We start from the raw sequence: 12886 nt of genomic DNA, 5'->3' as shown, positions 1-12886 counted from the left end.
GGTGTTGCCTGTGCTGTTGTTTATACTAATCTTCTTGTTCTCACAGCTGAGACCTGGCTGTCCATAACTGTTCGGCCAACTCTTCACTTGTCCACGGTAGTACCAGATCATCTGGTGTTTCTTCCAACATGTAGGCTGAAGCCTCTTAGACGTCATCTTTATTAATAATTTGGTCTGTCACAAAAAGCTTCATGAGAAGCAGGGATATGTAAAAGAGCAATGGCACCTAGCGTGCAATCCCCAGGAGGGGTTTCCTGGAAGCTAGCCAGCCAGCCTGATGATACTGACCTTGTCTCTCAGAACTTCTCTCTGTTTCTTATTGGGTCTGCTCGGCTACCTCTTACCCAGCTGCAAGCTCGTTCTCATCCCTACTGTTTCTGGTCTGTTTTATGCTGAGATCCTTTGTAACCTGAACAGCCATTCTCTGTAACATAGGTGGGCAGCCTGAGGTTGTGCTGGATAGTTTGACGTCAACTTGGCAAAAGCTAAAGACATCTGAGAGGAGGGAACCTCGATTAAGAAAATGCTTCCTTAAGATGGAACTGTAGGCAGGTGGAACGGGGTTTTGTAAGAACTGTAGGCACCTGGAGCTGGGCACGTGGTGCTGGGTTCTATAAGAAAGCCTGCTGATCAAGTCACGAGGGGCACGCTAGTAAGTAGCTCTTCTCTGCTTCAGCTCCTGTCTTCAGGCTCCTGTCCTGGCTTTTCTCAGAGATGGACTGTTACCTGCAAGTGTAAGCTACTTCACCCTTTCCTTCTCAAGTTACGTTGGTCATGGTTTTTCACCACAGCAACGGAAACCGTAATACTGTGTTTGTGTTTGGCACCAGATATATGCGGGGGCGGAGGGGTGCAGGAAAGAAACTGCCAACATGACCACCCCATGATATAGTCAAGGGGAAGGTTTTTATCATAGGTATGAGAGAGAGAACACCCAGAGCCCAGAGAAGAGAGAGAAAGTAGATTGAACATGGCTGCCAGACCGGACATGGCCAGGCCTATCTGTGAGAAAGCAGAAGATAACGGGAGATAGAAAACAGAGAACATAATGAGAAGAGAGGAGCAGGAACCAGGGCAGTGAGAATGACCGGGTTATAAGAAAGGGGATTAGACCGGCAGGGGTGGCACAAGCCTTTAATCCCAGCATTCGGAAGGCAGAGGCAGGAGGATCCCCGTGAGTTTGAGGCCAGCTTGGTCTATAGAATTAGTTCCAGGACAGCCAAGGATACACAGAGAAGTCCTGTCTTGAATCTCTCCCCCCCCCCCCAATAAGAGAAGAGAGAGTAACTGGTGGACAGGGAGGGCCAGATGACTGGTGTGAGGGCTTTGAAATGTATAAAAGTGCTTGTGAGTAGGGACTGAGGGAGCCTGAAGGCTAACGTGGACTTTGTTGTGCTGAAGGCTGCCTGCTAAGCTTAGGTATGTTAACTGGAGAGCCATAGGTCACTTTTGCTGGAGGCAAAGCGGATAAAGTTTGGCTAGACAGGAACCAGCTTCACGAGTTCCTGACGAATGCTGGCTTTTGTCTAGTCCCCAGAAATACTCCTATAGTCCAGGTTGAGTTCATTTCTGGATCTTTGAACTGTCTTTTAGAGTTTGGGGAACTGGAGTTTCCTTTGGACCTGACTAAGACATAGCTGTAATAAAGCTAGCTCCTCGGTCAGTAGTATCCTCTCTTGGTAGAGACAGAACTGAGGCCGAGGGAAAGAAACTTCAGCTACAGAATATGTGAGCACTAGCTTAGGCTGTATGAACAGGAAAGGATAGTGCAGGATGGGCTGAAGATTTTGTTGTTCCCTATCCCCACCCCATCTCTTATTGTCTCTGAATTCAAAAGTTTTGTCTAAGACAATTCACAGGTATGGAAAGAGCCCGTGTTGGAAGCTCAGAAGCCGAGTTCTATGACTTTGCTTTTGCTAGGCTGTTTTGTTTTTCATTTGTTAAAGAATTGGTGGAGTAAGAGTCTCTAAAATTTAGGTGAGTGGCATTTAACATAAAGTCAAAAAGTCTGGCGTGGAGCACACGTCTGTAACGCTTACACTCAGCACTCGGGAGGCTGAGGCAGAAGGATCTCTGCAACTTTGAGGCCAAAATAGTTTATAATTCAAGTTCCAGACCAAACAGGGCAACACAGTAAGTCCTTATCTCAAAAAAACCAAAACCCCCTCCCCCCCAAAAAAAATCACAAAAGAAAATGTTGATAATGAGGCCAGTTGAGACTCCAGAGCCCGTTGGAGGATTTGTTCCTAAACTCTGACTTCCTGCCAAGAAAGGTGTCTTCGCGGTCTTAGAGCAGGGAAGCTTGGAGTAAGTTGCGGGCAGCCTCCGAGCGGCCTCTGGTCGTCATGGAGACTTGGCACGCCCCAGCAGGCCCGTCTTTCATCGGGCCGGGGGCGGGGCACGCAGTGACGCACGCGCGTTTTCGGAGCGGCGACGCGGTGGTTGCCGGGAGCGAGCGTCCAGCCGCCCGACCAGGAAGTGGAGGGCGGAGCCGGCTCGGCGGCCAGTGGCTGGACGCCCCTCGGTAGGTCGGCGCTGGGCGTGCGCACGGCGGCGGGGGCCGCGGACGAGGGGCGGGAAGCGGAGCCGCGGTGGGCGGCCGGGTGTGCGTGCGGCCGAGGCGGAGGCCGGGAGGCGGCGCGGGCTGCGGGCGCTGAGGTAGGAGTCGCGGCGGCGGGCGAAGCGGCGAGTCCCCCGGGAGACTCGGCTGCCGGAGGCGCGGCGCGGCTTCCGAAGGGACGCGCGTGGACGCCACACCGCCGCCGAGCGGTTCGCCTTCCGAGCACCCCGAAAGGGGCTTGCTTCCAGCCAGCTTTGTCTTTTAGGCCGGAGGTCCACAAGGCAAACTTTTGGGTTGGAAAGCGGGAAGATTCCCGGTGGGCGAGCGGGTTGTGCGGTCCCTGGACCCCTAAGTTTACGTTAGCAGGCGAGCGCAGCGTGTGTGGAGTAGAAGTGGGGGGGACCACGGCGTCCCCTCCCGACTGGCGTCTGCCCTGCCTTTTCTAATGCTGCTGAACTTGAGTTGGGTGTTTTCTGCGGAGTCGAGAGGCATTTTCCAGATCGGAACGCTTCGGTCCGTTTCTTGGTGCGCGCTGGTGCCAGGGACACCCGTGAGGCGCGGGGCCAGCAGAGAAGGCAAAGATAGGCTGAAAGATGGCAGGTTCTGGGGTGGAAAGAACTGGGCAGTGGAGCCTGAAGATGTTCAGTTTTACCTTCTCAGTATCTGTGCCCTGTAAAACGTCCCAACTCTCAGTTGGGTATCCTGTTTGGTGGTTTTGATTGCCCAAAATAATGAAAAGTGGACGTGATATTTAGTTTCTCTGCTACACGGATTAGCTCGCAGATGCTGCAAAAGGAGGGAAAGTTAGCTGGAACACGAAAGAGTTAGCTGCTCGTTCTGGGTGCCTTTGTTGGTACCACATAGGTCGCTTTTGTCTTAGAGTCCTTTCCGGGTGGTCCCGAACTCTTGACCTCGGCCAGCTGTGATCTTAGTTGTGCTTCTCCAGCTCAGGTTTTATTTGTTAAAGTTAGGGATAGCACTAATGCCCAGTCTTTAGATCTGTGGGCTTTATGTATTGTTAAGTTTTTTCAAATTGTACAGTTTCGAGCTGTCCTAAAGTCTTTATTAAAAGGCCAGGTTAATCACCTGCCCTTACGACGTAAAATAGAAATGTTCCCTGTTTTAGGAGTTGCAAACTGCCTGTTTCCTGTCTTCTCACTTGGGAAGTTTTTCTTATTCTCGTTTTCACACTTTTCCTCCTCCCAAGACTCCTACCTTCCTCACTTGCATATTTATAGTTGTTATTTCTTAACAAAAACAACCAGAATAACAATTACTCTTTGGGGAAAAAAAGAACTTCCTAACTACTTTCTCACTTGTACAGTTGAGCCCAATGTGTACAACATTGACAGCCTCCCTCCCTGCAAGAAACCGAGTTTAGCTCAGGCCTGTAGATTATTGTTGCCCAGATGTTAGGAATTGAACCTGAGAGAAGCAGCTGATTTACTTAGACCAGGGAATCGTTAACTCTTAGGTTTCTTATAAGTTTTTTTTCCTTCTTTCTTTATTCCTTTCCCTCCCTCCATCCCCTCTCTGTCTCTCATCAAGATTAAATCTGAGGCTTCATGAATGCCCATCACCATGTGCTACTGTTAAGCTGTTTCTTCAGTCTCCATTTTACTGTTTGTTTCTTTTTTTTTCTTTTTCTTTTTTTTTTTTTTTGCTTTTTGAAGCAGGGCTTCTGCTGTGTGTAGCTTTGGTCGTCCTGGGACTCTGTAGATTAGGGGCTGCCCTAAACTCAGAGGTCACCTGCCTCTGCCTCCTCAGTTTGCTGAGATTAAAGGCCTGTGGCACATATGTGCAGCATATGGAACCAGTTAGGATTCTTCAGCTTCCCTGAAGATGTGGAAGCAATAGTTATTCAGTAAAAACTGAACTTGGGGTTATGATGTGTTCCCGGGCTTAGCACTATGTTGTATGATGCCTAGCTCCCAATCCCTAATGAGATCACAAGGGCACCATTGGTACTGCATTGTTTACTGGGTTGCTAGGCATTTATGTTCAGTAGAAAGGATGTATTAAATGCATTTTCAACTTAAAAAATATCTGGTATAACCCCACTGCAAGTCAGGGATCCTCTGTATAAGCTGTCTTTCTCCTCCTTTCTGAACACTAGTTCAGTAGTGCGGAATTCAGTCATGGGGCAAGTATGAGCTTTTCTGAGACCCTCTGCAGGGTGCTAGGAAGAGCTGAGAAAAGAATTTTTGTAAGATTCTTGGTGATTAAACCGGATGGCTTGGTGGCACACGCCTTTAATCCCAGCACTTGGGAGGCAGAGGCAGGTGGATCTCTGAGTTCGAGGCCAGCCTGGTCTCCAGAGGTAGTTCCAGGACAGGCTCCAAAGCCACAGAGAAACCCTGTCTCTAACCGCCCCCCCCCCAAAAGAAAATTCTTGGTGATTCAACTGTAGTTCTTCTGGTTGTGTTGAGGTTGCGTAAAATTGCAGAATTTTATAACTGGGAAGGAGGAAAACCAAATGATCATTTAGGTCTACGTCCTTCCAAATTGGGATTTTTTTCTTCCAAATTTCTTCCAAGGATTCCCAGTGTGTCCCCCCCCCCCCCCGCCATGTCTAACTTGGTCCTAGTTTTCCTAGAATTCTCTATGTAGACTAGCTAGAACTCTGCCTGCTTCTGCCTCCAGAGTGCTGAGATTAAAGGCATGCACCACTATGTCTAGCTGCTGTAGATGTTTTAAATACTTTAACCCAGCTTCCTTAGTTAATAAGAGTACACTGGTTTTTAAAATACAACGTTTTATTTATAGCAGTTCTGATTCCCTCCTACCCTTCCTCCCTAAATTTGCTTCCTAGTTCTGCCCAGATTTGTTTCTAGAGCACTGGTCCATAGCAGAAATAATAATGTGAGCTCCAAGTGTGAGCCATATTTGTAATTAAAATTTGTGTGTTTGTGGTGCTGGGATTTTAACCCAGGGCACCATGCAAGCAAGGCAAGTGTTCTGTCAACTATACTGTATCCCCAGACAGCGACAGTGACAGAGACGCAGCGAGAGATGGAGACAGAGAAACAGACAGACACGGATGTGTGTTTATATAAATATGTTTGTGTGTGTGCGTGCATATATATATATTTAAATATTTAAATTATTTATTGCCATTAAGTTACAAATCTGAGTTTAAGCACTGTGGCGAACACGAATAATTTTCACCACTGGAGATCACGTGTAGGCGTGTGGCTGAGGGACATACTGCAGTCATTAAGGAAAAAGTCAAGAAATTTTAGTACTTAAGTTACACAATTTTGTTCCCTTTGATTTTTATTGTACAAGTCCCAATAGATAATATACATATTACTACAGATGACAGCATATAAAAATATCATTTAAGATGATTAAATTAGTTGCATATTTTGGACTACTCTAAAGACAGCTGCTAGTGCTGATAAGGCAGCAGAGAGTTGGTGTGGGATTTCTTGGCTTTTCTACAAAGTTGGCGTGGTTATTAAACAGAGCATTTTGTGTTTTTCAGCAAAACTATCTGCTTATTTGTGGCTTGGCAGAAGTGGCTGGGACACTGTCCCTTCCAGATCTGATTCTTGCTTTGCTAGAGAGGGTACTCTCTGTTCCTCTTTAGTTGATAAGCTGATCCACTTCATTTGTTACATGACATAAAAACAGAAGCCAGGTTCTAGGTTGTACCTTGTAGGCAAATCTCATGAATCTCAAAGTATAGCAACAGGATGAAAGTCATCCACCAACTGATAATCTCTGGAGACTTCTAAATGTCATTGATGGCCGGAATGGGGAGACCCAGTTGGCAACTGGGTCCTCCAGCTTACTCATGAGATAGTCCGGGAAGGACTTGTGCACCTCTACTCCAGCCGGGGTCATGCCACTTGAGGCACAGCTACTTGCTCTTCAGGCCGGTGACACTCTATATATTTTTAAAAAGTAAAAATTGATGAAATTGGACTGATGAGTACCACTTGAGGTGTAGCTGCTATATTGCTTTAAAAAGTAAAATTCGGACTGAGGGATGGCTCAGCAGGTAAAAATGTGTGCAGTGCAAGTCTCGGGGCTTAAGTTCATTCCCTAGAACCTGCAAAGAGCTGGATGTTGTGTCTGGGTGGCTGTCATCTATAATCCTAATTAACTCCAACATACGACGAGAGGTGGAGGCAGGAGGATTGCTCTGAAGCTCCCAGGCAGTTGTGAAGTATGCAGAGTGGCAGGAACAAGAAAGAAGGTGGAAAGCAAGACCAGATTCCTCAGAGCTGTCTTGTCCTTGGCTTCCACACACATAATGAAGGCTGTGTACTCATTCTTACATTTATGAATATGAGCTGGCATGCACACATAACAATAAATTTTTAAATAATTAGTGAATTATATTAAAATTAAGATCTAAAAATACTACTCACACATGGAATTAATACAGGGCATCTCCTTTGCACTTACAGGGTTCTTTTGTAGTCAGGTTGTAATGTTTGTGTGCATGTAAGCCTATTTTGGAGTCAAGGCCTGGTGTAGCCCATGCTGGCCTTGGGCTATCCAGCTGAGAATGACCTTGAACTTCTGTCCACCTCAAGAGTTACAGGCATCACTACATCCATTGTTAAAGATTTAACTCAGAGCCAGCGATGGTGCATGCCTTTAGTTCCAGTACTCGGGAGGCAGAGGCAGGCGGATCTCTGTGAGTTCCAGGCCAACCTGGTCTACAAGAACTAGTTCCAGGACAGGCTCCAAAAACTACAGAGAAACCCTGTCTCGAAAAATCAAAAACAAAAACAAAAAAACCAAAACAAACAACAAAAAATGATTTAACTCAGGGCCTTATTTGTGTGCTAGGCTAACACTGAACCAACAGCTACATCCCCAGCCCTACAGTCTGATACCTATTTTATACTTAAGTGAGTTCTAACTAGCACATGTCAAATAGAAACAGGCACCTGTAGGTCATAGTTAACCACTGTCCTGGGCAGCATAACTGTGGGGCTTTGGAGAACAGTCGTGTTTTACTGACCTCACTACTGCCTATTGCATCATTTTTTTTAAGTAAGCGGATAAATATAAATGTTAGTAAACTAAATAAAAGATCATTTTGTAGGGACTAACTTGCCAGGGTCTGTAGACTTGGCATGCAGGTTTGAGTCTTCGGAATTTATATTAAAGATGTGTTTGTTTTTATAGCATTATGGATCCAAGCCTGTTGAGAGACCGAGAGCTCTTCAAAAAACGAGCTCTTTCCACCCCTGTGGTAGAAAAACGTTCTGTGCCTTCTGAGTTGCCCTCTGCCTCATCCAAGAAGAAGAAAGCAAAAGTCGAACATGGAGGGACATCAGGCTCCAAACAAAATGCAGGTGAGTAGAACTGTCTTAGGATTGTTTGGTTTCATTTTTCAGGTAACTGGTAATAGCAAGTTAAGTTCATTTGTCCGTCTGTCTGTTTATTTTAATGCTTTTTTAATTGACTCTTGAACTATACATTTTTCTCTGCTCTCCTCCCTTCTTCTTCCCTCCCCTTCCCTTCAACCCTCTCCCATGGTCCCCATGCTCCAAATTTAATCAGATCTTATCTTTTTCTACTTCCCATGTACATTAGATCCAGTATATCTCTCTTAGGGTCCTAGTTGTTGTCTAAGTTCTCTAGCATTGTGAATTGTAGGTTGGTTTTCTTTGCTTTATGTTTGAAAGCCACTTATGAGCGAGTACATATGATATTTCTTTCTGGGTCTGGGTTACCTCATTCAGTGTGATGTTTTCTAGATCCATCCATTTGCCAGCAAATTTCAAGATTTTTTTTTTTTGCTGCTGTGTATAAATGTACCACATTTTCCTTATCCATTCTTCGGTCGAGGGGCATTTAGGTTGTTTCCAGATTCTGGCTATGACAAACAAAGCTGCTATGAACATAATTGAGCACATGTTCTTGTGGTACGATTCAGCATCCTTTGGGTATATACCCAAAAGTGGTATTGCTGAGTCTTAAGGGAGGTTGTTTCCTAATTTCCAGAGAAATCGCCTTACTGATATCTACAGGGGCTGTACCAATTTTCACTCTCTCAAGCAATTCAGGAGTGTTCCCTTTACCCCACACCCTCTCCAGCATAAGCTGTTATTAGTATTTTTGATCTTGGTTATTCTTACAGGTGTAGGATGGAATCTCAGAGTTGTTTTGATTTGCATTTCTCAGGTTCAGTTTATTTTTGAGACAGGGTGTCTGTGGAGCTCTGGCTGTCCTGGAACTTCTATGTAGATAATCCCACAGAGTTGCCTGCCTCTGCCTCCTGAGTGCTGAGATTAAAGACTTGTGCTATTACATAATCCAGCAAGTTTAATATTTTTAATGAGTTTAAGATTCATCATTAAATATAAAGGATGGAATTTTAAGTTCTTGATATGTTTATAATAGTCTCATGTTTTAAAAATTAGGATATTAACTTTTTAAAAATAAAAGTATCAGGGCTGGAAAGGTGGCCCATTGGTTAGGCCCAGTGGACCTGGGTTTGATTCCCAGAACCAACATAGCATCTCACAACTGCCTATAACTCTAGTTTCAGGGGATCTACGAGCCTTTTCTGGCCTCTGTGGGCACTGCATGCAAGTAGTACACAGATACACACAGGCAAAACATCTGTGCACATAAAATTAAAGGAGGAAGAAAGTATACAGTTATGCACAGGGAGAAGGGGTAAAGCAAAAAACAAAAGGAAAAACTTCCTTTATTGAAGTTTGGCTTATATAACTCACAATTTTAATGATATAGTGTAAATATTTTTAGTAAATATGGAACAACTATCACTCCCTGTTTTAGACCATTTCCGTCATCCCTCAAAGGACTAGCAGGTGCTCATTTGCAGTGACTTCTGACCCCAGACCCAGATAACCAATAATATACTTTCTGTCTACATATTTGTCTTTTCTGGACAATTGCTATACATAGACTTATATAGACAGGGATCTTTTATATGTGGCTTCTTTTACTTAATGTTTATGTTTATCCATTTTATTGGGTGAATCAGTACTTTATTGCCAGAGTTTTCTTTGTTGTATGGATGTATCACCACTTGCTTATTTAATGGTTGATGGGGTGTGGGATAGGATTTTGCTATGTAGCCCAGTCTGGCTTGAATTTCACTAGGTGGTGGGTCAGGGTAGTCTCGAATGCAATAATTCTGCCTCTGCCTCCTAAGTGCTTTTATTTCTACTGAATACAGAACTCAGGAATGGGGTTTCTGAGTAATGTGAATTTATGTTTAGCTTTTAAGGAAACTATCAAAGTATTTTAGTCTTAAGATGAATGCTCTAACCCCTGTGTGGTGTTGTTACTTGAATGCAAAAACTGCAATATCTTGGTAGTGGATCTGGCAACCTAGGCAGTTACTTCATAGCTGACATGGGAAGTATATACAGAATGGATACCCATGACCCAGGACAGGCAGAGCAAGACAGAGATTCTTCATCTTACTCAGAATAGTAGTCAGTTTAAAACTTTCATCTTAGCACACAGGAGGCAGAGGCACACCGATATATGTGTTTCAGGCAAGCCAGAAATGCATAAACTGTCTCAGAAATAAAACATAATTTATGAATTAGTTGTGGGATTTTCCATGTAATCTTGTAGGAACATAGGTATCTGAAATCATGGAGAGCAAAATCACTGCCAAGGGACTGCTGTACTCCTTTTATTCAACTTTTGAGTTCTCCCAGGACTTAAAACTTTCTGGTGTGATGGATAAGTAGGTAAAGTGGAGAATTGAGCTCAGATCCCAAGCCAGGGGTGTAGACACCTGTAATCCCCATGCTGGGGAGACAGACAGGAAGATACTGGGACTAACTGGCCAGTCTGGAAAGCTAGTGATCCCTAGGTTCAGTGAGAGACTTGGTCTCAAGGTTGGGTGGTGGTGGTGGTGGTGGATGGTGGGTGTGGGGGAATAGGAGGAGCAAGATGGTAAAATCACTTGCTGTGAAACATGACAAACTTGAGTTCAGTCCCTGAAACCCGTAATGGAAGGAAAGAATAGGAATCCTGAAAGTTGGCTTTTGACCTCCATATGTGGGCCATGGAACATACATTTACACACACGCACGCACGCACACACACGCACGCACGCACAAATACTAATAAGTAAAATTTAAAAATAACTCCTCTTTCTGGCACAGCTTCCATGATGCATTACTGTAATAGCATGACTGCTGGTTTGCATCAAGTCTTCAGCCTAAACTCTTACACAGCAGTAAGCTCAATAAATGTTTGTCAGGTGGCTAAATTACAAGATAAAGTGGTGGGGGAATAGTAGTGTAGTTGTTTAAAGTCTAGAGATGGGGCTGGCAGGATGAGTCAGCAGGTAAGCTTGACTGTCATACAGCTCTGACTACCTGAATTGGCCCTCTGGAGCCCACTTAGAGGTGAGAGAATGGACTCCACAGAACTGTTCTCTGACCTCATCATGTGTGTGTACACAAAAGTAATTACAGCAGCAGAATCTAGACATTAAAGATCTAAATGTGGTTATAATAGTGTTTGGAATGGTTCCTTATTGTATGAGGTCGCTTCTGTTCCCAACTGCTCAGCCCTGAAATAATCACACAGAAACCATATTATTTGCAATACTGTTTAACCAATAGCTTAAGCGTATTTCTGGCTAATTCATATCTTAAATTAACCCATCTCCATTAATCTGTATTGCCATGAGGCTGTGGCTTACTGAGTAAAGTTCTGGCGTCTGTCTCTGGCGGGGCTACATGACTTCTCTCTGACTCGTGCCTTTCTTCCAGCATTCAGTTTAGTTTTCCTTGCCTACCTCTGTTTTGCCCTGAGTAGGCCCAAGACAGTCCTTTATTAACCAGTGGTATTCACAACATACAAAGGGGGATCCCACATCAGTTCCTGGCTGCATAGTATTTTTTATACTTAGGTTATTATTAGTATTATCATTATTTTGAGAAATGATGTTACTATAGTACAAGGCTGTCCTGGAACTTACTGTGTAGCCAAGGCTGGTTTTGATACATGACAGTCTTTCTGCCTCTGTCTCCTGATTGAGAGTGAAGAGGTGAGCCACCATGTCCAGCTTTGTATTTATGTTAGTTAGGAAAATGTGAAAAAGATAATGCTTTGTGGAAGTGATTTTATGCTGTGAATTAGTGTTCTTCGAAATTGATAGATTTTGCTCCCTTCTCTTTACATAGTTATATACAAAAAGTCATCCCATCAGTAGTGGAGATAAAATTTAAAAAAAAGAAGAAGAAACAGCCCCTGCAAACCCTAGTACTCTCCACGATTGTGTAACAGACTTCCTAGAGAGGACACCCTCCCCCCCCCACGTCTACTTACTTAAATAAGGAACTGATTGTCAGAACAAAGAATGTATACTATCAAAGTCCTACTTGGTGAACTAAGGAGTTTTACTAGGGTTATTCACAGGAGCAGAAAGGACTCAAAGACAGTTGCATCACCAAAGCTGGACACCTAGTAGGCACCTCCACTGGCTGAGGATTGTCATTTCCAGACGGCTCAGCCGGTCTCTGTTCCTAGGGGTTTGTCTGAGTATGACTTAGCAGCCTGTATATATGGGTGTGTTTATATATTCTTGGGGAGGGAGAAGCCTTGTGAATCTGGTGAGATTTTACTTTTAACATTTATTTTTATGTGTATGAGTGTTTAGCCTGCATATATGTGTTTATATATTCTTGGGAAGAGAGAGGCTTAGTGAATCTGGTCATTTTCAGGGACTGAAGTTGTGTTGATCTGTTTGCTTCCTATCTTGAGCTTCCCTGCAGGATGGAATGTTTAACTTCCAGGAAACTGCTGCTCAGCCACGGTCCTCTAAACATGCCAGTTATTCTGCATTTGTCTTCAGTCTTTGTGTGTATAAACTTAAAATAGCATCTGTTATGTTAACTAATTAGAACTGGGGTGGCTCAGTTGGTAAAGTGCTTTCTGTATAGTCACGAAGACCTGAGATTGGATTCCCAGCACCCATCTATAAAGCGGGGTACAGCCAGTGCTGCGGAGACAGACAGGAAGGATCCCTAGGGCTTGCTGGCCAATCAGCAAGGTCCAGGTTTAGTGAGATCATTTCCCTCCAAAAAAGGTGGATAGCAGTAGAGGACGCCATCTGCGGTCCTCCTGTGGCCTCTGCACGCGCATGCACACTTCGACCAGCACATAGGCACAAAATAAAATGTTAAAGGTCTGAATGTGTATAGAGGCCAGAAGTCAGCTGCAGGTGTCTTTCGTTGCCTTCCTTCTAGAAACAGGGTGTCTGTGTAGCCCAGCTAGTCAGCCCATGAACTTCAGGAGGGTGTCCTGTCTTTGCTATACGAGTGCTGCAGTGCAGCCTTGAGCTACTGGCTTTCTGTGGGT

General features: G+C 44.5%; 1 protein-coding gene across 2 annotated transcripts in view; it reads left to right on the top strand.

Moving 5' to 3' along the window:
• Window positions 1–2420: 2420 nt before the first annotated feature.
• The window catches only part of Gtf2e2 (general transcription factor IIE subunit 2), a 42995-nt gene continuing 32529 nt past the window's right edge, over window positions 2421–12886 (top strand). Inside the window, exons 1-2 of one of the 2 annotated variants that reach the window (XM_038326647.1) lie at window positions 2421–2524; window positions 7709–7878. In XM_038326647.1, the coding sequence (XP_038182575.1) occupies window positions 7713–7878 (166 nt within the window). In that variant the 5' untranslated portion in view covers window positions 2421–2524; window positions 7709–7712. Of the gene's footprint in view, window positions 2525–2603; window positions 2659–7708; window positions 7879–12886 lie in introns of those variants that run through there. The other variant, XM_038326648.1, reaches the window with a different exon arrangement.

Source organism: Arvicola amphibius, chromosome 4 (genome assembly GCF_903992535.2).
Source record: "Arvicola amphibius chromosome 4, mArvAmp1.2, whole genome shotgun sequence".
NCBI classification, from domain to species: domain Eukaryota; kingdom Metazoa; phylum Chordata; class Mammalia; order Rodentia; family Cricetidae; genus Arvicola; species Arvicola amphibius.
Note: the sequence above shows the minus strand (reverse complement) of the source record. Positions and strands in the feature narration are given on the sequence as shown.